This window comes from Camarhynchus parvulus, chromosome 12 (genome assembly GCF_901933205.1).
Source record: "Camarhynchus parvulus chromosome 12, STF_HiC, whole genome shotgun sequence".
Classification (NCBI taxonomy): Eukaryota; Metazoa; Chordata; class Aves; order Passeriformes; family Thraupidae; genus Camarhynchus; species Camarhynchus parvulus.
Genome location: NC_044582.1, coordinates 19,020,790 through 19,047,475, shown reverse-complemented (window position 1 = coordinate 19,047,475; position 26,686 = coordinate 19,020,790). Strand labels below are relative to the sequence as shown.

At 48.7% G+C, this 26,686-nt stretch overlaps 1 protein-coding gene across 1 annotated transcript; it reads right to left on the bottom strand.

Annotated features, from left to right (window-relative positions):
- Positions 1-365: 365 nt before the first annotated feature.
- ARL8B (ADP ribosylation factor like GTPase 8B) lies at positions 366-17,826 on the bottom strand. The gene is made up of 7 exons (XM_030956778.1): positions 17,518-17,826; positions 8,658-8,738; positions 8,005-8,078; positions 7,500-7,593; positions 6,827-6,894; positions 6,526-6,596; positions 366-5,153 (listed from the first exon to the last, which is right to left on the bottom strand). Exons 1-7 carry the CDS (start codon positions 17,638-17,640, stop codon positions 5,104-5,106), a joined length of 561 nt encoding a protein of 186 aa, XP_030812638.1. The 5' UTR covers positions 17,641-17,826; the 3' UTR covers positions 366-5,103.
- Positions 17,827-26,686: the final 8,860 nt, after the last annotated feature.

The following is a 26,686-nucleotide window of genomic DNA, read 5'->3' as shown; positions in this document are numbered from 1 at the left end:
ACAGTTTACTTACTCTTGAGACTCTTGAGAAAACCAAGTTCAGCTTTAAATCTCACACACCACAATTTTTTCTTCCTCTACTGACAAATTTGCTCTGTTTGTTGAATAATATAGTTCAACCTAATGGGTCTTTTGAGAGAGAAACACAAATGAGACCTACCAATGCTTCCAGTACCAGAACAAAAATAATCAGGAATGGGAATTTCACAGCCTGGCTTTTCAAAGTTGCCCCCACTGAGCACAAGGTTTACAGTCATTCTCCAGATGAAGTTATGTAGTTAAATTTAAATTCAGTAATGAGGGTTCTTAGATATTTCTAACAATAATAAATCAACTACCCTACTACAGATGAATATGCAAAAAAGTGGTTTTCAACAACACTTTATTGAAGCACTTCAAAATTATCACAATGATACATGTTGCCTTTAACAGAATAAAACCTGTCATGTCATAATTAAAAGGCACTAATCCTGGCACAAAGGTCTACTTACCCACCTTCCACTGGGAGGGAAATAAAAACATCAAGTATTTCACTTCTCCTTTTACAGAGTATGTGCAAAGCCCCTGTGAGTGCCATTCTGTGTTTGCCATTGGAGTGACACATAGAGAAAGCCCCTGTTTCACCAAGACATGCTGAACATCAGCAGCTGCAGCCCCGAAGCAGCAGAGCCCTCTCTCAAGGGTCATGCCCTGGTGAGACAAGTTCTGCACTCACGTTTTGGGAACTAAAGCCCTGAAGCTCAGGCACTCACACATTATTTCTCCTTTAACACGATTCACTGTCCATGTCACCTTAGAAACACAGCTAAACCTGTTCTGCAGCCCTTTTTGGGATCCACGCTGTCAGGTCAGTGCAGGAGCAAGGCAGGGGAGCAGTGTGGGCATGCGGGGGGAGCACAGTTCCTGCACAAAGCAAACCAGGACGTGCCACTGCACAGCCACAAACGACAAGGGAAACCTCAGGGAGTTCAAAGCTTGATAATCCTGCTAAGCCATGCCTCAGGTTATTACAGATCCCTGCACAACACTCCTAGATTCAACAGACAGACTGTTTAAGGCATTTTCTTTGGCCTTTACTTCTACCAGAAAGTGAAGATTATGCAGTTTGATTTGTCAGCACCCAAAATCTTTCCAACCTGTTTCCATCAAGATGCAAAGAGAAAACAAAAATCATTGAGGAACTGGATTATTGGTTGCACAGATGATGGAACAGCTCCACGTTTGTGCATCTTTCCTGTTGCCAAGTGGTGGGAAGGAGCTGCTCTGTGCAGCTGCCCAGCCCTCAGCTGTCCCTGGGTGATGGGAGCTGCCCTGCTCTGTAACTGCACTCTAAGGAACCACCAGCCACACTGCAGCTGGAGGACAGGGACACCCAAGGAAACTCTCCTGCAGCAGAGCTGTGGGGGCAAGCACAACCCTTGCTCATCTCATCTCTGCTGCTCCAGGAGCACTTGCACTGAACAGAGCCACCACCAAGGGCTGAGAGCTGGTTTAAACCCAGGACAGCACACAGTGCCCACACCCCACCAGGTCCCAGAGGCAGGACTGCTGTCCAGCTCCCAGGTATTCACCACCACACAGTGTCTGCCTTTTCACAAGAGCTGCTTTTCTGAACATGCCAACAGTCAAGACCTGCATCAGGGGAGCTTCAGGACTATGTGACATAAGTATGGCTATATTGATGTCAAATGCAATAAACTAAAATGCATTCCCAAAAGCAACTTCTGTGAAGAGAATGGGAAATTTAATCAGCCTCTTTTTACTATCCATGCTCACTACAGAGCCTGAGGCAAGTAATCCTGGTGAGATTACATTTCTATAACACAGCTGCAGCACCCAAGTTCAGCAAACACCACTGCTAATGCCTGTGCTGGGCTCCACACCTTTATTAGGCCAGAAAAGATTTAACCTTGGACATGAAGTGCCGGATGAGTACTGTTTTCAGTCCAAGGCTGAGAAGGTGTTGATTGTTGAAGGAAGCAATTCCTCCATTTCCCTTTTCAAAGAAAAGGTACCTGGCAAGCTACTCAAGCCCAGAAACACAACAAGTGCAGCCACTCTGAGGGCTCCTTCCTGCCACAGCAGTAACCAAGGGCAGCTGGCAGAGCAGTGCCACAACAGCTGTGAAACCCAGCTGGGGCATTTGGGGAGTGCTGCAAATGTACCTTTTAGAGCACACACATCATGGAGGTTCCTGTGCCTCTCCCTGCTATTTACACCTAGAAACAGAAAGTGGTACTGAGATACCACATCAAGCAAAGAGCTGTGGGCCAGTCCATACCACAGCTGATTTACTGAATGACTGGTGCTGCTATCACACCAACCAGGCTGACAAGGCTTAGTGCACTAACACTGTTTTCACATTTGTGTCTAGAGACCTTTTACTTTGATTGTGAACTGCAGGGAGCTTGTTTTGCATGCAGGAAACTCCTAAAGAAATATGCACAGGATCTTTAACAGGTCACTAGTCCTTCCCACCAGCTGAGTTACACGTGAAGGATGCTCAAAGACCTGCACTCAGGACTAAAAACTAACCTGACACAGCTCAGTAAGTCTGAAAGCTTACATGGAGACAAGCCTGAAATAAGACATCCAATTTCTTACTATTAATTGGAAGATGCTGACAGACACTCTTATTAATTAATCAGTGTCCTAAGAGAAATTAATACAACAAAAACCTTTGGGAAGAACAGTCAGTGAAACTTCAGATTAAAATCACAGCAAAGATTTTGTTCAAGACCTCAGCCAACAAAAGTCTCACTTTCCACTGAGATAAGAATCCTTCTGCTTTAATTGGCAGTGAATGATCAGGCACTGCAAGATCTGACACTTGTGTAGAAAAACAAGGTTTTACTCTAGGCTTGACACAAGAACCAAGCTTGCAGACACATGCATTTCTATCTCTCCTTAAAACTGAGCTCCAGAAGGCTGCCCCTGCTTCAGAGCCTGCAGCTGACCAGTGCTTTTCACACACACAAACAAGCCCTGAAATCTGCTCAGACTGACTATCCGAGCTTGCTCAGGTAAGGTGAGCAAGCCCCAGGCCTCAAAGGTAGTTTTGTGAGCATTTCACTGGAATAGCTGAACCACAGAATATAAATCAGCTCAAGTATTTACCAATCCTTCTTCCCCCACTGGAATCTTTGGCAGAGGAGACAAACATCCCATTGTGTTTTTCCATTATTTCAGCCACACCAACTCAAGTCAGGCAGTTAAGTGTCAATACAACCCTCAAAACATAAGTTTATTGAATAAAGCTGAAGAGCAGTAAACCAACATATGCATCCACCTAAATAAAAAAAAATCACGTATTTACAAGTTCAGTAATTGTATAAGTTGTTCACATGCAGAGAGTAATGCACAGGTTAACAATTGGTAGTGTTTGGATGCCATAAACGCTGAAAGCAGTGAAGTAGATAAACACCAAACACATCAAGTTTAGCTATAGGCCAGTTAACTAAACAGTGACCTGGTCCCCCACAAAGATTCACACATTCTAGTTTAGTTTCCTCATGATAGGCACAAGCAAGTTTGCTAAATAAAAGTAACTGTAGCAGTTCTGGAGAACTGGGGACTACAGTAGCAAGTTAATACACCCTCTCCTCTACAGCACCAGAGTATGGATTAATTGAAACCATGCTTCAGAGAACTGAAAGGGGACAGAAAGTTAAAATGTAACTTCAGACTGAAGGCAGGCAGCGTGTAGTGTCTGTGCAGCAGTGCCAGAGCTGGGACAGGACAGTAAGGCCATGGCAGGCTGCATTAACACTGGCTCTCAGAACGGAGGGGACAAGGCTGCTCCCAGCCCGGGGCTCCAGGGATGCAAACCACGTGAGGCGAGGAGTCACACACAGTGTGAGGCAACACAAGCAGCTGCACATGGATCTGCACACACGAGGAGCCACACTGACACTGCTGGATGAACAAACCAGTCTTAACCAGGCTGTCCCTTTAAATATGCTGAAGTCACTGAGAAAGTAAAGCTACAGAAACGTTACAGTCTTGAGTTTATACACACTTCCCTAAGCTGCAGGAGCTAGTCAAGAGACAGGATCGATTCATTGGCTCTCTTGTGCTTTGACACAGCAAAACATTTCATTGCATGTGACAGGCTTTGCACATGGTTACATCGAGAAAGCAGGCGGGTCTAGAGTTGTCACAATAGCCCAGGTATTCCATAGCACCAGGTGAAACTGTGCCCAGCCATTCCAGGAGCAGCAGAGACACTGACAATTACACACAGATTGTGCTAAAGGTCAACAACTGCCTCAATACAAGAGCATCAGTAATTTGGGTGTCATGCAGCTGCTCAGAATGCATGTTCTGGTTTCAGAGAGAGACCACGAGTATCTGGAGATAGAAAAATGTATTTGAACACAGCCTGATGTTCCTAGCGATTTGTTTTCATGCTGGAATACTCCAATTTTTGAAAGTTTGACAGAACAGTCCATTCCCATCCCCCACATAAATGTTAAACAGAAGCAACAGAATGATTTTAAACAGATGACTTTCCTAATTCATCATGAGAGTTTTCTTTTTCAAGTGACAGGATCTCAGCTGTAGATCAGTGATGCTGATCTATGCCTTGTGCTCCCCTCTGCAAACAGTTTCCATTTCTCTGCTTACATACACACATCACATGCATCTGTGAGATCAATCAGTATCCCACAATTCACGCTTAAATGTTTTCTAACTACTGTATGTGGCATCTTACAGAATCTTAATGCTGTCAAGCATCGGCATCTTCAAGCCACTAAACACTAGAAATAAAACACTTGCTGAAAATCATATAAAAACCTGGCCCTGAAAAACCAGAACAGAGTGTACCATCGTAGTTAACATGGTAGAGATATTTCTTTAAAAAGCCCCCCCGACAACCCTCCCACCACAGATGGTTGTAAAATAAATATTTGTGCTGACTTTATCATGACAACTCTAGTTGTTTTGTGACAGAATAGGAATACAAGTCTTCAGCAGTGCACATGAGAAATGAACCGTGAAAAGGCAGATTCTTGATACAGGATTTTGGGGTAGTATCTCATTATGGAGGGAAGTGGACAATTGAGATTATGGCCAACTGGTACTGGAGATTCCAGGAAGACTTCAGCTTCTTCTAGATTTTGAATGCTGAATAAGCCACTGAAGCGTGATATCTACAGGGAGAGAGAAGAGAAGTTCCACATTCAAGTGTCTGTACTGGTATGTGATAAGGCTTTGGTATTCCAGTGTCCCAAACACAGGACAGGAATATCCCAGCCCTTCTCTAGAGGATGGCCCAGAGCAGATGAACACAATGATTTTCTGGATGTTTGCTGTCCGTGCTTTGATCCTGTAACTGTTCAGTATCCTTTAGGTAACAATGACAGGCACTGCCCCACACATCCTGGTTCCTCAGTTCAGTCCATTTCTAGGAATAAGATATTCCTTCATGGGACACTTCACTGTGGCTCCAATAATTATTTTTAGATCAGCACTGCTCTGTTCAGCCAGCCTGCAGCTCCCACCCTGATGAGAACAAAGCTGGTTTAGCCCTGTGGTACAAGGCATCGTGCTCCTCTCTGCTGGAAGAGGCTCTCCTAGGAAGGGAAAGGCCCTGCCTTTCCCTCGTGTTAAGTCTTGTGTGGATCTCCAGAGAAGGGAGTCTCTGCTTCCATCCAGCATGTCTGAACATTTAACTGATGCTAAGGTGACAGAGGCTTCTTGGAAGCCACAACTGATCCACAGACTATTCTGTTTTCCTAGAAAGAAGCTTTTTCCCCTATAAAGCCATCCTGGTATCCTTTAGAGTTTCTCCTGGGAACATCACCCTGACGTTTCCTCACCAGCAAACTCCTGTGACCCTGGCAATGCAACAGCGTTAATCCCATGGCAGCCATGGAAGGCATCAGGAAAAGGGTGGAAAGTGTTGTTAAATTCTGTTTTCACTCAGCTGAGATGACTCAGTTTACTCACAAAGCTTATGGCAAATACCAGAGATTACAGGACATGGTTTCTGCTCTGAACTCCTCAAGTTCTGAGGCATATGATGTCTGTGCCAGAAAAAGGCACTGTTTGGCTGCAGGGGACTGGCAGATGCCACAACACAAATTGCTTTGATAACACAGCAAGGGAAGGTGATTATTTCAAGGGAAATAATCTTGGGGAATAAACTTGAGAAAAAACTTGCTGCAAGTATTTGGCATCCTGCCCAAGTGAGGCAGAGGTGAGAGCACCTGACAGAAGTATAAAATCATTCAGGCCCAGCCAATGGACTAGCCAGCTCTTTCCTGCAAACTGACTGAAGAAAGGAGCAGATTTCACAGGGACTGGCATTTTTGGTAACTACAACCCCTAAAACTTTAACACCAGTCAGGTTTCCTCACTGCCATCAGAAGTTTTACTGAATTTAACCCATGCACTCACACACTGGTCTTTGATTTGTTCCTGGTTTCCTGAAGACAGGAAGTTTGTTTAAGAACTTAAAATCCCCCCAGTCCATCCTCTGACAGCACTTTATCATTCTCAGTGGTTTGGGTTAATAGTTACCTATATTATCTTTCTCTTTGCAAGAAATTGAGTAGCAGCAGATTTCTCTGTCCTGAATAGCAGCAAGATTCCTAGGAAAGAGAGAACAGGTCAGCACACATTTCACTGACACAAGGGCTCTTACTGACAGTCTGAGCTGCTCCTCTTCCCCTTCCCCACACAACTTGTTCTGTACAATATTCAGTTACCTGCTGTTGCTGGGTTTTCCACTCATAAATGCAAGCTTCCTGATCTAATAACAACCCTATGTACATGAATTTATTGAGGAAGAGAAATGTTTCTTAGCAAGGGGTAGACTTACATCTTTTCAATTAGCTGTTTCTCATCCAAAGCATTAGGAAGGTCTCTCTTATTTCCAAGTACTAGAACCTGAAATCCAGAGAAAGAAATGGCTGTTGCTTTGCTTTTAAAAACCCCAAACAAACAGACAAAAACCCCAACCAAAACCAGAAAACCAACAAACTTCAAGGGAGTCTCATGAGCAGTGTGCATCTGCCTATAAAATCTAATGGAATGAGATATGCACAGTTAAACCAGAGCAAGAAAGAAGACTGACCTAGTCACAGGGAAAGAGGGGGTACAAATAAACTGTTCTGTGCAAAGAGCAAGCAAGAGAATACATCAGCTGATAAATCTGAGAACATTTGCAGCACACTCATTGAGATTCCCCAAACTTAACTCTACACTTCTGTACTACATTGTGGTTAACCTTTAGTCAATAGCACAAACTGGAACTGTGGAATCATCTAAACTACTGCTTCAATTGTATTTATTATGTTTTGGGAGCACTGAGTGAAATAACACCACTGAAGATCAAAAACTGGTTTAAGGCACTGGGGGCAGGCACTGCCCATGCTTATACTGACCAGTAAGGTTAGGCCTTATAATTCAGAGTTCAAGGCAGACTTCAGAGCTGCCCAAGTGACGCACATTCCTCAGAGACATTTAATGGTGTTTAAGGTGATGTTACTTACAGGGATTCCTTGTAACTGGGGCTTATCTAGAAGATTGTGCAGCTCATTCCGAGAGGCTTCTATTTTGTCACGATCTGCAGCATCTACCATGTAGCTTTAAAGAGAATTTCAGGTTAGGTCAGTGATACTGAGCTCCTGCAGACTCACTCTTTCCTCTACACCGCCCAGGTTTGGGCATATTCAACAAGGCATTCAACAAAGCTAGGACTTCTGAGCAAAGAATTTAGTTCTTTCAAAAAAAATATTCTAAGACCAGAGCAGAAGGAAGATGCTTTGAGTTAGCACTGCCACCCAGTTCAGACAGGGAGGAGTTGGTACTCCAGATCAGACCCTGATAAAATAACCCATCCTGAGCCCTGAACTGAAGGGTGAACAAGGTCAGTGTGGTTGCAGTGCAGGTTCAGAACCACAAGGAGAACTACAGAGTGAGGCATGCAGTGTTAGGGAGGCTCCCAGAGCAGAGAAGCCCGTGTGAAGGAAGCAGAGCTGAAGGAAGGACACTTACACAATAGCATTAACTCCTCTGCAATATCGCTCCCACATGCTCCGGAACCGGGGCTGCCCTCCTATATCCCAAATCTTAAGGCAAGGGGAGAAAGACAATTTAGCCATGCACTGTGTTTAAACATGTCAGGCAAAGATAAGACAAGAAATCACTACAGTTTTTCCTTTCTCCTTAGGCAGCTGCTTGACCCCTCCCATGCTAAAACAGGAATAATCCCCTGCACAGCTGCTCAGAGCTCAGGGCCCAACAGCAGGAGGTGCAAACTGGAGCACCTCGCACCAGATGTAACAACATCCGTGTATGAAGGTTACATACTGAGCTACACAAGAAAATACAATGTATTCAGTTAAAAATCCTTCCCTTAAGCAAACTGATGAGCAGCAAAGCAGCATCTCTGGGTCTCAAACACCCAGATCTAAGCCAGACAACATTATCACAACAGTGCTTTAACTAGTCCATGAACCTGGGAATCACACACAGATTCTCATTTCAGAAACTCCATAAATAAACATAAATGTCTTCTTAAGCTACTCGACAGATTTAGCTGAGCCTCTTCAGTGTTCTATATTTGCCTCAAGGCTGGAAGCAAAACAGAGCAAACATGTAAATTTCAAACTAGAACCTAAAGAAAACAGTCAACAATGGCAACATACCTTTATTGTAACATTACCCTTTGTAACTTTCCTCATGTTGAAACCCACAGTAGGAATCATATCTTCACTGAATTGACCTGACTGGAAAAAAGAAAAAAAGAGGAAATTAAATTTAGTACTTATCTGACACAACTGGTTTACATAGTAAAATATCACAAGCTTTTTCTAACCATTCACCTTCCAACTGAAGGTTTTACGGCCAAGAAGTCGTGGATGTTAAATCCATGTGTACTGGAGCTTGTGTGAAGTCAGACAACTCATTTCTTACAAGCACTGAAATCGTTTTTCAAGCCTTGAGGCAGCCAGGGGAGCAAAGTCACCTGGGAAAGTGCTTTGCACAGCTTAGCAGATGGACAGCCAGGGCAAGGGGAGGAAGAAGCCATTCACCTACTGCTGGAGCCAAGGCCTGCCTGTGGGGATCCCCCAGTTACCTGGGAGCTAGCAATATCCAGAAGGGCTCCCTGTGATGCAAGCTGCTCTCTGGCCAGCCTTTGCAGCAATAAATCACTCCTGTGGAGGAAGCCTCCAACCCACAGGTATGGGGTGGCTCCCTGAGGAGTGGGAAAGGCTGCAAAGTGGAAGGACCTGCTGGGTCAGCTTCCTGCAGGGCCAGTGTGCAACGTGTGCAGCAGTGGCAAATGCAGCTCCAGAGGATCTGAGCTTGTTTCCAGCATCACTCCCAGCTGGGACAGAAGTGCTGCAAACAGCACTGCACTGGAGAGCTTCTCCAGTGGCAGATGTTTTACTGTCTGTAACACTTCCATCTGCAGCAGCTTGAGAGCCAAGTTCCCAACTAGCTCCTGCAGCCATAACAAGAGTTTTCAACACTACTACAGATTTCTCCCTTGGCTGTTTGGCAGAAGGTGAATCAGCCACAGTGGCCATTATGAAGCTCACTACATCCATTATGTGTAATAGAACCAGACAGTCAAGCACATTTGGAAAAATTAGGGTTGATCCCAAAGCATTCAGTTGTTTAATTAGGGTTTGGTATCACAGCAGCAAAGTCTGCATCACCCCCCTGACACCACCAGAGAGTTCCCTGGGGTTCAAAGCCTTTTGGGATCTCTGAAGCAGACACACCACCCCAGAGTTAGGGCCTGACTGCCCACAGGCTGCAAGGAGCAACTGAGCCTGACCAGGTGGCCATGAAGGACAAGGGCCCCTGGCTTGTATCAGGAACAGTGTGGGCAGCAGGACCAGGGCTGCACAAGGAGCTTGGGTCAGGCCCTGTAGCACTGCTTCAGAAGCCACTTTGCCCCTTTCAGTGTGGCAGGGTGGGTGCCCAATGGGAATGCCAGCCCAGGAGCTGCCCATTCCTGCCCGAAATGCCAGGGCCTGTGCTGCCCATTGCAGCCAGAGTGGCCAGCACGGCTCAGAGCCCATGGTCAGCCGTGCTGCCACGCCTGGGGCAGCTCAGTTCAGCTCCTCCAACCAATCTTGCCTCTGAAGGGTCACTTGCCAGTTGCTCAAGCACCACAGCATTCCTGCCTCCACATTCCTGCCTCCACAGTCACACCCCACACCCACAGCTCCTATCCCAGCGTCTCCCAAGCACTCCCTGAGCCTCCATCTCTGTGCTGCTGAGCCTTATCCCAGATGCTGCCAACTATTCCCACTCAGATCCTTCCAGATCCTTCTCTCGAGAGCTGTTCTTATCAATAGGAACACACATTCCAGGAACCTCCTGGACTCATCACCTCCCTGCTGGGTTTATTTCCAGCAGACATGTGGGAAGCTGAGGTGTCCTATGAGAACAAGGCCTAGCCACAGTGAGACTTCTCCCAGCAGCTTAAGAAGGATTTTGGTGCCTCTTCATCCTGGGCTGGGTGGTCTAGAAGAGACTCCCACCAGGATATCTGCCTTTTTGGCCTGATTCCTACCCATAAACCACCTTATCGTGACCCTCATCAAGCTCTAGGCTGCCCAAACACTCCCTGCCCATCCCTGTGAGGAGTTTACAGCCCTCCCTTGCAGCACTCCCTGTGCCAGTCATCCCACTAATTGCAGTACCCATTTCATGTTCTCCCACTGCTCTTTCAGGACACAGATTCCTGCAGATTGGAGCAGCACTTCATTTGCCACATCTTTAATTTAATGTTGAAATTACTGTGACCCACCACAGGGAAACTTTTACAGAATCTTCAGGAAAGCTGCTGCATCTGATTCCTTCCCAAGTGCTCACTACCCACACTGCACATCCCCTAACTTGTTTTGACTTGCTTAAAACCTCAAACCCTTAAACCTGCAGTTGCTCAGTTGAGTTTCAGCTGTTCTCTGCTTTGCAGAGGGATGATCCAGAGCTGACACGAACACATGGGTCAGCTCAGGTCTTCATTTGAAAGACCTTCCCCTGACGCGAGTGTGGGTGTTCCTCTGCTCACTGGACCCAGAGAAAGCTATTGGAAGTCCCCTTCTCTTTTAAGACAGGTCAAAAATTGGTTAAAACGATTTAAAGGAATTTAGCAGCAGACAGTGATCTCCTTTGATGGATTCTGCTACCACATTCAACTGCCTTGGCCCAGAAACTGTTCTCTACACTCAGAATTTAGAGAGCTTTTGTTTACTACCTCCTCAGAGGAAAAAAGCCAGGAATTCAGCTTCAACTTAGAGTATTCATATGCAAAAGCTACTCGAAGAGCAGCACAAAAGGAACATACTTTTACTAGCAGTCACTTGGTTTGAATCAGCCTTCCCTCCCAGAGCAAAGTACTCGGTGCTATGACTGTGTACTCACAATAAGATGCTTTCTCCTGAAACATCAGCTTTAAAACAAGTTTGATATGCACAGCAATATTTTCAATTCCCGATGGGAAAGCCTTTGGCTGTTGTCACACACAGCAGCACCGCTCAAACGCGCATCAAGGACAGCAGCCTTGTTTTCAGCACTGGAGCCCACCCCAGCAGGCAGCCCCTGAGCTCCCTGCAGGGCTCCTGGAAGGGCAGGAGCTGTCCCAGCAGGGATTCTGCTGGAGGCCTCAGCCCCGAGGTCACACAGACCACACAGCACCAGCACAAACCGAAGGTCACCAAACAAAGTGAACTCCAAGCCTGTGGGAGATAAGGGCCAGGGAGACTAAACAGAGGCCACATGCACCAAGAACCCCCAGAACTAATCCTTCAGCCTCCTGGTTTGAAAGCTGCTCTCTCCAAAGCTTCCAGAGAACCCAAACATGAGATTTTAGTGCAGCATGAACCCACTTACTCGGATGAGTACTTATTATTCAAAGCAGCAAAACTGCATCCAGACTGAACTAAGGGACTTTATTGCATGGACCAGTTTGGGTTCAGCTCACCTTATGTCAGTGGCAGCACTAAATCACAGACTGCAGCATTTCTGAACAAGCCAGCTACAGGTGCAGTTCATTTCCCAGAGGAAAACTTTGGACAAGTGATAACTTGTCATCCCCTAACATTCCAGAAGTGTATAAAGGATGCAAGTTCTGTCTCTTCTATAATTTAATTAATTTTACAACAACCTTATTAAACCTACCATTTCCAGTTGTCTTGAGTCAAAGCATAAACCAAACAAAACACATTTGGGTTTCTTCATCTGCCTCTCCAAAACCATAAGCTACAGCCAGAAACTCAAATTCCAGGGAGTTATGGAATAGTAGAGTGGTTTCACTTGGGAGGAACCTCACAGCCCATCCAGTTCCACCCCCTGCCATGGGCAGGGGCACCTTCCACTACCCCGGATTGCTCCAAGCCCTGTCTAGCCTGGCCTTGGACAGCTCTAGGGACTGGCAGCCCCCTAAGCGCTTGATTCTGATTCCACAGCCTGCACAAGGACATTCTTTGTATCATCAGAGAAGGTCAGGGCAGCCTTTAGTTTGCATCTCATAAAGCTGACATGATTCACTACTGTTACAGGACCAATTTCTTCATACAGATTTTGCTATCACACAGGAAAGATTGCTTTATCTTTAATCATAATACTTTTCATCCAGCTAGATGAGATCACAAACAAGCTTAACCAACTAGGAAACAACACCACTGGATTATGGAATCCAGCCAGGACACTCCCAATCCACCTGAACCAGAATATTACACTAAACCCTGCTGTTCATCCCTAAAAATTTCTTTCTTTTCGCACTAAGAAAATATGCTGCATGTCTCCAAAATGTCTTCTTAAAAAATTATTTAAAAAGCAGTGCAATTTTAGCATTATATCAAGCTACCCCTACACTAAGCCTCCTCTGCAACACTCATAGCCTCAACCAAGCAGTGCCTCATAAATGGACAAATCACCTTTCTACAGTCCAGCTTCCTTCTTTAGGAAATACTTCAGCATTCCAGCCACTTGTGATCATGATCAGAAGCCTGAACCTCAGATTAGAAACTTCAATGCCTGAAAGGCTTCCCAACAGCACTTCCAGGAATGATTCCTGCAGAAACCAAAACAGTGGTATATGACAAGAAAAGACATTTTTATTTCCCTAGCCCTGAGTTTAACTGAATATCTAAAAGCACATGGACTGCTTAGCAAATATCAACCATAAAGAAGGCATATGTCTGTCTAGAAGGCAGTCATGTAAGAGCTCAGGACATTTCATGTTTCTGATAGCCAAGGAAGTGTCCTTATCCAGATGCTACTAGTTAAAGCTCTGCCATTGCTTACAAAGTGCTCTACAGGAATTCAGTACCAAGATGGAAAAAGGAGATTTGATTTCAGTCACCTGTTTTAGCCCATCTGGGGTACAGCAAGCAGGACCTCAAAGAAAGGGTCTGAGTCACCTCCTAGGAGCTTTATTAGCTAATGAAGTGATGCAATGCATTTCAAGAGACTTCTGCCATTAAGAAATACTTCAAATTTTATCAGCCTTCTCCCTTAGCCACAGTGTGTATGGAGTAACAACACACGGGACTTACGGCCTACCTGGGTGGTTCAAAAGGCATCAAAACAGCAGTGGAGCTCTTTAGAGCAACATTTTCCTGCACTTCTGTGGTGTGACTTCTTCAAGTCAAAGTTACTTCTAACAGCCATGAGAACAGAAGGAAGTTGCAGCTCCCAGCTGGCCAAACGAATCTTTCCTTGAGAGGCACTTCAGGAATTGCCTCTCTCTAGAAACCACAGTCTCATTCCAACACTTGCCAGATACTCCAAAGTTAAAAAACCAACCACACTAATTCAGGCTCTGACACAAATCCTAAAGAGGAACCTTATTTACACTGTCACCACAAACAGGTTGAATTTAGCTCCTGAACCTGATAACCCTATCAGAAAAGTCCAACTTCTCCCACTCCTCCAGACCTCTGCTCACTGACTATCAAGCTAATGAGCTTCAGTGCCAAACACCTGGATCAAGGATCAACCTTCCAGGCATCAGAAAATACTTCTACAGAAACACCAGCACATGCCACCATTCCATGCAATAGGCTGTGGAGGCTGCAGGGATGCCCCATTCCCCAGCTGCAGGGGTGGGTGCCCCGTTGTTCCCCGGTTGCAGGGGTGGGTGCCCCGTTGTCCCCCGGCTGCAGGGGTGGGTGCCCCGTTGTCCCCCGGCTGCAGGGGTGGGTGCCCCATTGTCCCCTGGCTGCAGGGGTGGGTGCCCCGTTGTTCCCCGGCTGCAGGGGTGGGTGCCCCGTTGTTCCCTGGCTGCAGGGATGCCCCATTCCCCAGCTGCAGGGGTGGGTGCCCCATTGTTCCCCCGCTGCAGGAGTGCCCCGTTGTCCCCCACCTGCAGGAGTGCCCCGTTGTTGTCCCCCGGCTGCACGCCTGCAGGGCCGTGGGCAGGCTCAGCTTACTTGAGTCGTGTTTCAGTGGCCTCACACGGCCCCAGCAGCCCTTCGTGCTCCCCACAGCAGCACAGCCACGGCTCCCAGCTCCAGCTGCCAGAGTGAGGGAAGGAGGGAATGGCCACGAGCTGCAAACACCACCAGATCCTGCAGAGGCTGTAAATAATGGGCATTTCCAGGGCTTGGCTCAGGAGCCGACAATTCCAGATGCGATCCCGGGATGACATGCAGTTTCTCTGAATAAGAGCCACAGGCCATCCACATTAGGGAAATTAGGACCAGGAAGAAATGATATCCTCCCTTGTGAGCAAGTTTACTCACACACATGGAAAACTTATGCTTAATATCTAATTAGAGACAGTGACTAATGCAGAGCCTTAGAAAAGCAGAAGCTGCATTAGCTGAATCCAGCTCTAACGAGATTTCACTGCTAACGGGCTTTAAACCTCCTAATCAAACTGAACACAGGAGGGTTGGGGTTAGAAGGGACATTCAAGCCCACCCAGTGCCACCCCTGCCATAACAAGGACACCTTCCACTATCCCAGGTTGCTCCAAACCCTGTCCAAGCTGCTCTTGGGCACTGCCAGGGATCCAGGGGCAGCCCCAGCTGCTCTGGGCACCTGTGCCAGGGCCTGCCCACCCCCACTGGGAAGGATTTATCCCTAATATCTAATCTAACCTTTCCATCTCTCAGTTCAAATCCATTCCCTCTTGCCCTCTCTCCAGGCCCTTGTTTAGCCTGATTACAAATCAAGTGTTTGTTTACACTGGAGGAATAAACATGATCAAAACCCACCACCAATCTAGAAAAGGATTATTCTAGAACTGGACTGTCTGCCTCTTGTGGCCTGTCCACTTCAGCAGCAGTCAGGCCTTGTACCAGCTTCCCTGTGTAACTGGTTGAGTTCTCCCTCTAGTTCCATATGCCTGATTGGATGGGCACAGATTTCACTAGACATTTATATTGGATTAAAGTCACTGTTCCAGACTGGCAGCAGCCCTTTGTTAGGCAGCACACAACCTTCTGAGCCACACCAAGCTCCTGGTGTGCACTCCAGCCTTTAGAGCTGTCCTACAGGACATCTTGCTGTGTCATTCCTTTCATTTCAGTTTTGAGGAATCCCAACAGCCTCATCCACCCAAACCATTAACTGGCCTGCAGAGAGCACTTGTTCTTTTCCTGCACTCATCCCCAGATGCAGACTCTGAACTAAAGTCAGTCAAGGAAGCAAATAAGAAAACAGCTCTGCATGCCATGGACCGCACTGCTCTAAAAAGTGATTTTGCACTGGAAACTGAAGTTTATGCCATTATTTTGTTTAAACCAATAATACAGACCTGGGCAAACCCTTTCCCTCTGCTTTTTTGTGTAAAGACTCACCAGATTTCCTAATTAAACACTTCAGAAATGTGACCTGATGCTTCCAAACTAAACCAGCTAAGGAGGCTGTGTCAGCACACTCAGCAGCTTCCTCCCTGCCCGGGGTTTTGCAAGGCTCCCTGAATGGCACTCACTCAGATAAATGCCTGGGTGTGATCCTAACATGTGGTTGAAACCGTGCAAGATTCAACCCCCGCAGAGGAGGCTGGAAACAGACTCCAGCTTTACTTGGGGAAACTTCTCCCACTGGAGACAACTTAGATGGACTCAACTGATGTGCAGCTACTACAGCTCTGACTGCTGCGCATACCTGCAGCGAGTTTCACAGGTAACTCCCCAAACTCGTGCTGCGGCTACTACATAGAGGCAAAGCATTTTTTTGTCAAGTGCCATCACCAGGAGGACTCCAGAGGATGAAAAGCTTCCCCAGAGCCCCCAGCTGCAGAAACACTCCAAACAGTACCAGCTCAGCAGACACAGATTGAGCCTGTACAACACTCTCAGAGCTCCATTTCTACAAATCCAAGCCCAGATGTAGTGTCAAAGTGTGAAAGAAAAGGTCCCTGGCATTCCTGGGTTACTCCAGCAACTTTTAGCTGACAACAAGCCAGAGAAGTTACCTTTCATGAAGTAACCCACGATTATCAGGAGCCCACTGACTGCTCACACCTGAGCTACACGAGGGCTTGGTTATGGTTTGTCAGGATGTTTGTCAGTGTGCAAGGATGATGCATAACTGCAAGAGAATGAAAGTCCTTTTCCCAGACACTAACTCATGCAACTGGCACTTAAATAAATAAGTATTCCATGGTGCTAAGGACACAGCCTCAAAAATCAAGAGACAAGCTGAAGGTGTGCTCACTCTAAAGCTGGAGATATCAGCTTTCTCATTCTAGGCGCACTGCACTCAGGTCACTCACGCTCCCTGAAAAACCAAGACACCCTGGCTGCCCATTTCAGGAGCTGCCAAAGTCCAGCTTGTCTCCTGGAACGTTTTCCACCCCATACATCAGCAGAGCAGGACACTGATGAAGCTGAACACGCCATTTAGGCAAAGCCACTCTTTATCTTGTTCAACAATGGAAAAGCTTCGTGTAGGAGTATTCCCACACCCTTCCTTTACCTGCTCCAGGCACATCACCAGATCAGCAGGCCTCAGTGCTAATGGGCTGCTGATTGGCTTGTGAGCTGTACTTCTTAGGTAAGTTACACCTTAAGAGAAAGGAGATTATTTGATATGGGTTCCAGCAATCGATAAGCAAATATTCGAGAGGAGAACCGTGAGTGGGTGCTAACACTTAAGTGATTTAGGACTGCAGAAAAGCAGTCAAAGGGAGGCGCCAGCTGAAGACACACAATGTTATCTCCACCTTTGCTAACAGAGCCCCGCCACACCGACACCCTGACTGAAAGGCGCCTTCAGAGCCCGCTGTGGGCCGACCCTGCTGGGGGATCGATGGCTCCGCGTGTCCTCAAAGATTTACGGGGGCACGGCAGCCCCCGAGGCTCAGCCACCCCCCCAGCGAGGGCTCCCACGCTGCTCCCCGCGGCCCGGCCCGGCTCCATCCCCGCGGCCCGGCCCGGCTCCATCCCCGAGGCCCGGCCCGGCTCCATCCCCGCGGCCCGGCTCCATCCCCGAGGCCCGGCCCGGCTCCATCCCCGCGGGAGGCCCGGCCCGGCTCCATCCCCGAGGCCCGGCCCGGCCCGGCCCGGCGCAGCCCCCACCCGCCCCGCTCACCGCGATGACGTTGACGAAGGTGGTCTTGCCCGAGTACTGCAGCCCCACCAGGGTCAGCTCCATCTCCTCCTTCCAGAAGAGCGAGCGGAACCAGTCGAGCAGCCGGGACAGCAGCGCCAGCATCGTGGCGGCGGGCGGGCGGGCCGGGGGCGCTGCGGGTCGGGCCGGGCGATGGCTCCGGCGGGCCGGGACGCTGCGGGCCGGGCTGTGCCGGGCTGTGCGGTGCCGAGCCGCGCTGGGCCGCGCCGGGCGCTGCTCTCCGCCGCTCCGGGACAGCCGCGCTCGTCCGGGCCCGGCTCCCCCGCCGCCCTCACGTGACGCCGCGGTCACCCGGCCCCGCCGGCCCCGCCCCAACCCGCAGCGCCCCCTGGCGGCCGGAGGACCCGCGGCGGGACAGGGCGGGGCGGGGCCGCCATGTTGGGTGTGGTGAGGAGGGTGTGACACCTGAGCCGCCATGTTGGGTGCGGTGAGGAGGGCTGTGTCACCCCAATCTCGCCATGGAGCAGGGTGGGCAGTGGGGACACCCTTGAGCCCACCATACTGGGTGTGGTGAGAAGGATGTGTCCCTCCTGATCCCACCATACTGGGTGTGGTGAGAAGGATGTGTCCCTCCTGATCCCACCATGTTGGGTGTGGTGAGGAGGGCTGTGTCACCCCAATCCCGCCATGGAGCAGGGTGGGCAGTGGTGACACCCCCTGACCCTGCCATGGAGCAGGCTCTGCCCTCTCCACCACAGGCTCCATTGGGTTGGGGAAAACCCCCAAGGTCATCGAGTCCAGCACCACCTTGTCACCATGTACAGTCGTTCCTTGGACACCTCCAGGGATAGCGACTCCTCCACCACCCTGGGCAGCCCCTTCCAACACCTGACCACCCTTTCCATGAAGAAATTCCTCTTGATGTCCAACCTGAGCGTCCCCTGGCACAGATTCCGTCTGTGTCCTCTCGTCCTTGCCTACCACGGTGGGGATGGGGAGAAGGTGTCAACCCTCACCCCTGCTGTGCCATCCCTGCAGCGCTGTGAGGGCCCCTCAGGGCCACCCATAAATCCAATCCCAGTTTGCAGAGGAATTAGGATTAAAAAAACTTCAACTGCAATATTCCCAGTTAGCCCAAGTATGTTTTAAGCACGTGAAATACAAAACCTTTTGTGTGCTCACAGAACTTCCAAAACTGAAGGGACAGCCCACTTCACCTCGTTATTCCCAGTTACCCTCACATAAACCAGATGTTCCCCAGAAGTTCCTGCCTTTTGCATGGCCTTTGATAAACTAACTTTCTGCTTGAGCCAAATAAACTATGAGTAGACAAGTAGTATACAAATAGGTAACACTGACCAAAGTACTCCATTAGGTGCATTTATAACTTAGTTGAGGTCACTTTAGTTTCCAGCAGGAAGCACTTCCAAGTGGAGTTGAAGGAGTAACACACATTGCATGGACTTTTTGGGTGATTTACCAGGGTTCTTGTCCCTGTAACTGGGGTTATTTCAATTCCCAGTCAAAGTAAGCCCAAGTTCACAAATTTTGTGGCTCCAGCTCTCTGGGGAGTTACACAGTGGCTTGTGCACTGTAAGGCCAGGCAGGAACAAATGGAGAGGTAGCAGAAAAAACCCACAAGGAACCTACAGGATGGTACTAATTGGTCTCTGCTCACAGGGCCTTGCACAGGAGGAGCAGCGAGTGCTGCATGCACGGAATCAATCCCATTTCCATCCCTCCTCAGGCTCCCAGGGCTGGGGAAAGAGCTGCCTTCAAATGTCACAGCTCTGCCGCACTGAAATGAGGAATCCCCAGCTCCCCAGCGGCAGGGAAGGCATTTGTGCCTGTGCTTTTCCTCCCCAAAACACAGCTTTCCTTTGTATCCATAAAAAAAGCCAACTAATATACTCCTTCCAATTAAGCTGAGATATGAACTGCACTTTGAAAGTTCTTAATCCATTCTCTGGTTCATTAACTCAGAAAATTTCATCCCCATGGTTAGCCCTATCAGAGAGGATGGAATGCCTGGCACCAATTAGTTCTAATAACGAGCTAAGTTGTGCACAGATTTCAGAGCCTGTCATTAGCATGAGAAAATAGGACAGCTCCTCTCCGAGCAGAATATCTTACTGCCCGCTCCTTTAATTTGTGTCTGGCTGACGCCTCCTCCCGCAGACAAAGGAGCTAATTGATTTGATGAGTTACAGAGCCTGCCGTGTGGCACCTCCCCTGCTGCCCAGCAAGGAGCTGCGGCCAAAACACAGTGACAATATTGCTCTGGGGTTCTGCTCTCCTGCTCCTTCACAGGCTGGGCTCTAAGGAGGCAAACACACATGCCCTGGTAGTGCCCTCTGCTCCTTTGGGTGTTGATTTTCTCCCAGGGATCCAGCTGGGTTATAAAATGTTATAATATAAAACGATGTAAATTTTAATTTTATAATATATATATTTATATTGTACATATTTAATACATATATTATATATTATATATGTGTATTATATATTATATATTATATATTATATATTATATATTATATAATATATATAATATGTAACATATATAATAATTATATATAATTATACATTATACAATATATATTATATATGATATTATAATAAAATATAACATAGTATATAATTATATATTTATAAATATATAATGCGTGTATATAAATTATAAATTATTACATAATAAAAATTCTATTGTGTATAAATATAGGTTATTAATAAAACAATTTATAAATTAATAATAATATTATTGCTATAATAATGTATGAATGAATAAAATTAAAATTTATATAAATTCTATTATATAAATAATATCAATTATATAAATTATTATAAAATAGATAATATTTTGATTTAATAATAGAAATTATGTAAAATGTAATAATATTATAAAATGTCTTAGAGACTGTGGGTGCCTCCCAGGTGAGGATCCTCCCTTGTGGAGGGGAGAAGAAGCTCTTGGATCTGGGGAATCTGAGGGCTGTGAGAACAAACAGGAGCCTCACTCTGCAGTGCCAGCAGGCAGCTGGGGCTCTTTCCAGCTCTGCTCTTTCAGGGCTCACTGAAAATAATATCAAAAGAAACGGAGGCAGATGATAGCAGATACAAGATATGTGTCTTCTCATGTTACAGACTCTTAAAGGAAAGGGTAAGGTTAGTGGTCACCTCAGAAGAGATGGACATTAAATAACTGGTTCCTAAACCTGCCACTGTCTGTAACTGTCCTCCTGTCATTTTATGCAACATTTTTGGTACTGCCACCACATAAACAGTCATTAAATAACCCGAGGAGGCAAAGGAAGGATTTCTCTGTGTCTTCCTCACTTCTTTCCTGAAAAAATAAACGTGTCAGTTGCGCTGTTACTGCTTGAGCTAAACCAGAAGTATTCCTTTGCCATGGAGAGCGAGACACACCGTGAAAATTAAACCATAACTTATTTCCTCAGAGATGTTTGCACGCTGCCAGCATGCCATAAAATCCTGCCTCTTTCTGCAGCCCAGGAAAGCACCAGGTGGGGAGGAGAGGGGAGGGAGGTGGCAGGGAGGGCAGGGGCAGCAGCGTGACTCCTGCGTGCGGCCTGACGTGAGCAGCAGGATCTCATTTCCCAGAGCCACGGGATCACTGCCCTGCAGGAGGGTCCGGGTGTAAGCCAGGGGTGCATGCTCAGGCACTGAGGTGTCTCCAGGACTGCCTGCAGGTGAGCCCAGGTGAGAACCCTCATCTCAAGGTGACCTGGTGTCAGCTTCATTGGGAGGCACCACTCTCCACACGCCTCCTTCACCTTGCAGCAGTCCCCAAGGCTGGAAACGTGGCAGCTTGGTGGCTGGCAAGCTGTGCAAGAGTGTGTCACTGCCAGGGAAAATATAAATGATGGCACTCGCTTCAGCATTTCGGTTTCGTAGGTGCTGGCACACGCTCCCCAGCAGGAGCTGCTGCATGCAAGTGATGACCTTTAGGAATGCTGGCATCTCCCAGGGCTGAAGGAGCAGGAGCATGAATCAGCAGAAGGGAGCAGGGATAAAAAAGATAGTTAAAAAGGAGCCTGCTGTTAGCAGTAAGTTAAATAAAATTCTCCTGGTCCTCCAGTCAGATTTATTAGCAGTGACCTTGGCACTTGCAGAGCCCCCTGCACAAAAGCCAGGCCCACGCTTGCAGATTTAGTGCAGTCAGGGCCTTGGCCAGCCTAGTCACCACATCTCACCCTTTCTGTAATTTAGATTTTAAACCTACACGGAAACAAACCCATTCTTCCAGCCTAAGCACAAACGGCCTCCAAGAGGCTCTGAAAGGCAGGCACAGAGCCCTGGGCTCCAGCTCTGCACAGACACCTGTATGAGCAGATTCAGGGGCAGCAGCACCTTGGGAAGGCCCCAGCAGGGACTCCTTGGTTAGACTGAGCCATGAGCTGCCCACCAGGGACCATGCCCATGGTGCCAGGCCAGGAGAGGCATTTCTGCAGCCTCTGCTTTGGGGTAGAGCTCCCTCCCAGCTGCCAGGCATATCCAAACACTGCTGCAGCCCCTTTCCCCACAAACCCCCGTGCCCACAGTCCGGGCTGCCCTGTGTATTTCAGTCCCACCAGGTGTCCTGCAGCTCGTGCCCATCAGCCGTGGCCCCTGGGCACACCTGGGCACCACCCAGGCTCTGGAGCAGCTCTGAACCCAGCAGCACAGCACTGAGCCTGCCTGTGCAACTCTGTGGGCTCCAGTCAGGATTCTCTGCCTGCTGTGAGACTGCCACACCACCAGGACCAGCCTGAGCCATGGCTCTGGGTGCTGCCCCTGCCACACTTATCCCTTCCCACTCTGGGAAATGGGATTGTGCCTGCCACAAATGTGATGTGTCCCAATTTCTGCACAGCTTGTCCCCAGAAGGAGCCCTCTCACTGTGACAGGCACGGGATGAACCCCAGCAGAGCCCAGACTGGATACTGCGATGTCCCAGCAGGTCCCACTTCTGTTCCTTGCACCTTAATTTCCCCTTTTCCTCTCAGGTTTTCCCCTTGGCCAGCGGCTCTGCTGCCTTTGCTTGGATTTTCCAGCAGAGGGGGGTGCAGCCTCAGCAAAGCCGTCCTCCTTCCCCGAAGGGTTTAGCTGTGTCCTCACCTTCATCCTCATCCTCTCCCTCCCCTGGCTGGGCTCCCTGGCCCGGCAGGGCCAGCACCCACAGCCAGCCCTCTCCTGGCGCACGGGCACCACAGCAAATCTTCCTCTCTATTTTTCGGGATAAATCCACCGTGAGGGATGTTATCAGCAGCTCCCAAGAGATGGACAGCAGGAGCAGCAAAGCCAATCCCATGTGAGCCCCAGCCTGGCTGGCAGGAACATCTCAGGGGAGCTGTCCCCAGAGGTGTCACAGGTGTCACCACACTCTCACCTTGTGCTGAAGGAGCATCCAACCTGCTCCAGCTGTGAGGGGCAAATCCCAGCTGGTGCCTTTGCTTTTAGTGAGGGAAGAATGAACAATCTACAGGTACAAAGAGGCTCCCACAAGCCCAGCCTGCTGAGCTGCACTCATTTACTCCAGCCAAGCACACAACCTGCTACCTCAGCGCCTGGTGACAGTCCTGAACTGAGCAGGGGACCTTCGTGTATGTCAGTGCTGAAATCAGGAGCAGAAAGAGCCCCCAGCCCACTCTGCAGTCTCTCTTGCACTGGATTTTGGGTGCTCTGCTTGTCTGAATTGTCCTTTGTCATCTCTGGAAGTCACATTCCTGCTGGCGTTTCATGGAGTGGCGCCATCACAGGGAGCTGGGCACCTCACACCATCATGTCAGAGCTGGCCTTCAAGGTTATTTCCTATCAAATGCTCCTCTCCCAGCCATCCAGTTATTTTCTCCTTGGCTAAATCATCTGAAAATAGACTGGAGCCATCCTCGTTCTTCCTGCTTTGTATGCATGAGCAGGAAGAGGAATTTAGGATTTTGCTGTAATGCCATACACAAAAGCCTGCTGGAGAGCATCACTTTGATTAGCTCTTATTGTACACCCAAGAAAACAGAAAAGAATAAGAATAAGGGAGAGCGCAGCATGTGGCTGCTGTGCCTTACTGCTTCAAGGCTGCTCAGAAAATCTGCCTGGTTGCTCAGGGCCCTCATCAGGAGCATATTTGTGCATATCCCAAAAATGGCTTCAGTTTTATCCTCTTGATAATAAGGGGGAGAAGGGCAGGAGAACTGTAATGATTTACTCCCTAGCACATCCCAAAGCTTGGGCTCTGGCAATGAAGCAGCCTGACCCCCAGGCCTCCCCTTCCCTTGGTCACCTGCAGGCAGGGGAACCTGTCCAACCCCTGGCACACCACACAGGGCACAGCAAAGCTCCCCAGCTGCCAACAGGGCATCCCAGCTCCTGGAAGTCTGACATGGAAAACTTGATTTAGATCTGGGAATTAAATTAGCAAAAGGGATGAAAAAGAAGAAAAATGTCTCACATCCAAGCACGCATCTTTGGCAGAATTTATGATTGGAAAATAGTATTGGGATGCGAGTTTTGCAGACAGCTCTGATGAATGATGGAATGGACCAAAGTCCTCGCTCTAAACTGACTGAACTTTGAGGATTTGATGCAGATCCAGATTTTAAATTTCCACTGGGGCCTTTCCCATGAAAACCAGAAGCAGAAGGATCTCGTTTTCCTACAGAGGCTGTACCAGATATTAACTTGTCCCTTCTCCCCCTGTGTCCTGGCCACCTCCTCTTTACCCTTTCTCACTTTAGGTGAGTCTTTGACATGAGGCATTGACAAACTGAGCAGTCCTGGCTCTCCCAAGGGCACAACAGTTCTGGAAAACAGAATTTAGTGCCAGCATCTGCATATGGATTTTTAAAATAAACCTCATCCCAAATAAAGCTCACCCGAAGCTGTGGGCACTCAAATCATGTTTAAAAACACGAGAACACAGGAGAGACAGAATGCAATCGATGCTTCCCTGCTTCCCACCCAGCCAGGCGAGCACCAGTCATGAGACTCACACAGCTCAAATCCCACTGCTACGCTTTCCCACCAGACAAATCCTGCTTTATTAAACCAAAGTGCAATGGAATTAGCAAAACCGCCCCTTTCCTTCACACTACAGTATATATAAGCAACCTAATCCACACGCCAAAGCTCCCACCGCTCTCAAAACCTCTCAGCTGGGAATTCCCGTCAGCAGCTCGCAGTCTCCCTCCTGTCAGCTCGGGATTACCTTTCCCTAACAGGGCAGGGAAGGAGAAAAACGCGTGGGCACCTGCCAAGCTCATCCCTGCGGCTCCCCTGGCACGGTGACCCTGGCCGCAGGAGAGGCGCAGGGACGGGCATGGGGCAGGGGGCTGCGCACGGACTCATTAGCGCTCGGCTCTGCTCGTTAAGGAGGCTCCTTTGGCTGACCTGACCAAATAGTTCCCATTGTTTCCCTCAGTCCCGTGGCTGCTGGGGCTGCTCAGCGGCGCGGGGAGGAAGGGATTGATGAGCCAGGAGGGATCCCCGTGCCCTGTCTGTCACCCCGCTCGCCAGGACCGGCCCAAAACTGCCCGGAGAGAAAGGAGGTGCGAGTCAGCACCATGAGATAAGCGCCTCCGTGTAGCAGCAGAAACCAGGGGTAATTGGCGGGGCTGGGAGGACGGAGCCTTTTGTCACACGAGGCTTAATGGGCCTCTTCGGAGGGAGCAGGAACCGGCGAACATCACAGCCTGGAACAGCGATGTGCTACATCCCATTTCTCGGGAGGGAGGAAGGAAGGAAGGACACGTGAAAAGAAAACAGCAGTAAATGATCCCACTTCATAATTTTTCTTCCTGTAACCCCTCTGGCCTTACAAACAGGAACTTGGTTTTAAACTAAAAATAAAGCCCGATACCCGTGTGGCAGTCGCAGATGGGCGTTCCCGAGCGCGCCGCTGGGGCTCAGCCCTGTGCTATAAGCAGCCTGGGCCGGGCACCCTAGGAAAGTGCCTGGCTTTGCATTTGCTATATTTACATATCATCAGTTATCAGGAGAACAGGATGTCCCAGGGGATCTGAAATAGGATACAGCACACTCCATCTCCCGGCCGGTCCAGCCACGCCAGGCCCTGTGACTGACGCTGTTTGCCCGTCTGCCGGGGCTGCCTGGTGTGTGTCACCCACCCCAGCCCGGCTGGCACGCAGGCCAGGCTGCTGTGGCATCCCCAGCCTCCCTCCAGACACGTGTGGCTGCAGCAGAGAAGAGCTGAGGGGTGGAAAGCTCCCATTTCTCTTTCTGCTACGCTATTTTTTATTGTGAAGGCAGAGGAGATTTATTCTGCCCTCCAAACAATCGGGTCTGTATTCTCCTCCACACCTTGCTCCTTACACCGAAGCCCCAGCAGCCATTTCAGAGCAGGGTGATGGAGCACGAGCAGCCTTTCCCAGGTGGAGCAGTGCCAGGGCAGAGCAGAACCCTGGCACAGCTTCCTGCAGGCCCATGGGCGGCTCACAGGGGTGCAAAGCACAGAGGCAGAGAGGGCAGGAGAGCAGACAGGGGTGGGCACCAGCTCCCTGGCCCTGCACACCCTGCACGGCCCGGGCTGTCCTGTTGGAAGCACACGGGGTGCCCTGCCTACCTCACCACCTTGGATTTAAATGCCTTTCTCACACGCTGGGCGTAGCTGCCAAGTATTGTGCCTTCAGTACATCACTCCACCTTGATTTCAAACCACTTCAGCTTGCGTTTGGGAGTGGTTTCCAAGCATTCAGCTCACCCATATCTTATCCACACTGGTTTCCTTTATGAGCTGCACCCACTACAGGTCCAGAGCTTTAAATGCAAACCCAAACAAATATGTGGTAGCGCTTCCCATTCCCACTGGACTGGCCTGGAGTGGGAGTGGAATGAGTCAGGAGTACCATAAAGGAAAGTGAAATAGATCCACCCTGAGCAGATGATAGGATCAGGGCAGATTAGTAGCCTTGGATCAGATTCAAGGGTCAGCATAAATCTTTAATCTTTGCAAAGTCCTCGAGCCTCCCTCCCCTCGCTGTCTCACATGCACACACACCAGGCATGACTAAACAGCTCTCTGCGGGGATGGCAGACTCTTCAGAAACTCCCGGCTGGTTTTGGTTTGCAAAATACAACAATAAAGCTGCTCTCTGTTCTGTGAACGTGAGAACTTCCCTGCGCAGGCACCTAGCCCCTGGATGCTGTGGGATGCTGCCAGGGACAGTCACACCCCAGC

Coding starts and splice junctions, on each gene's coding strand:
- ARL8B (XM_030956778.1), bottom strand. CDS start 17,640: ATGCTGGCGCTGCTGTCCCGGCTGCTCGACTGGTTCCGCTCGCTCTTC. Junction 6,895..7,499: donor CCCAGTTACAAGGAATCCCT/GTAAGTAACATC, acceptor TCTGGATTTCAG/GTTCTAGTACTTGGAAATAA. Junction 6,597..6,826: donor AAACAGCTAATTGAAAAGAT/GTAAGTCTACCC, acceptor TCTCTTTCCTAG/GAATCTTGCTGCTATTCAGG.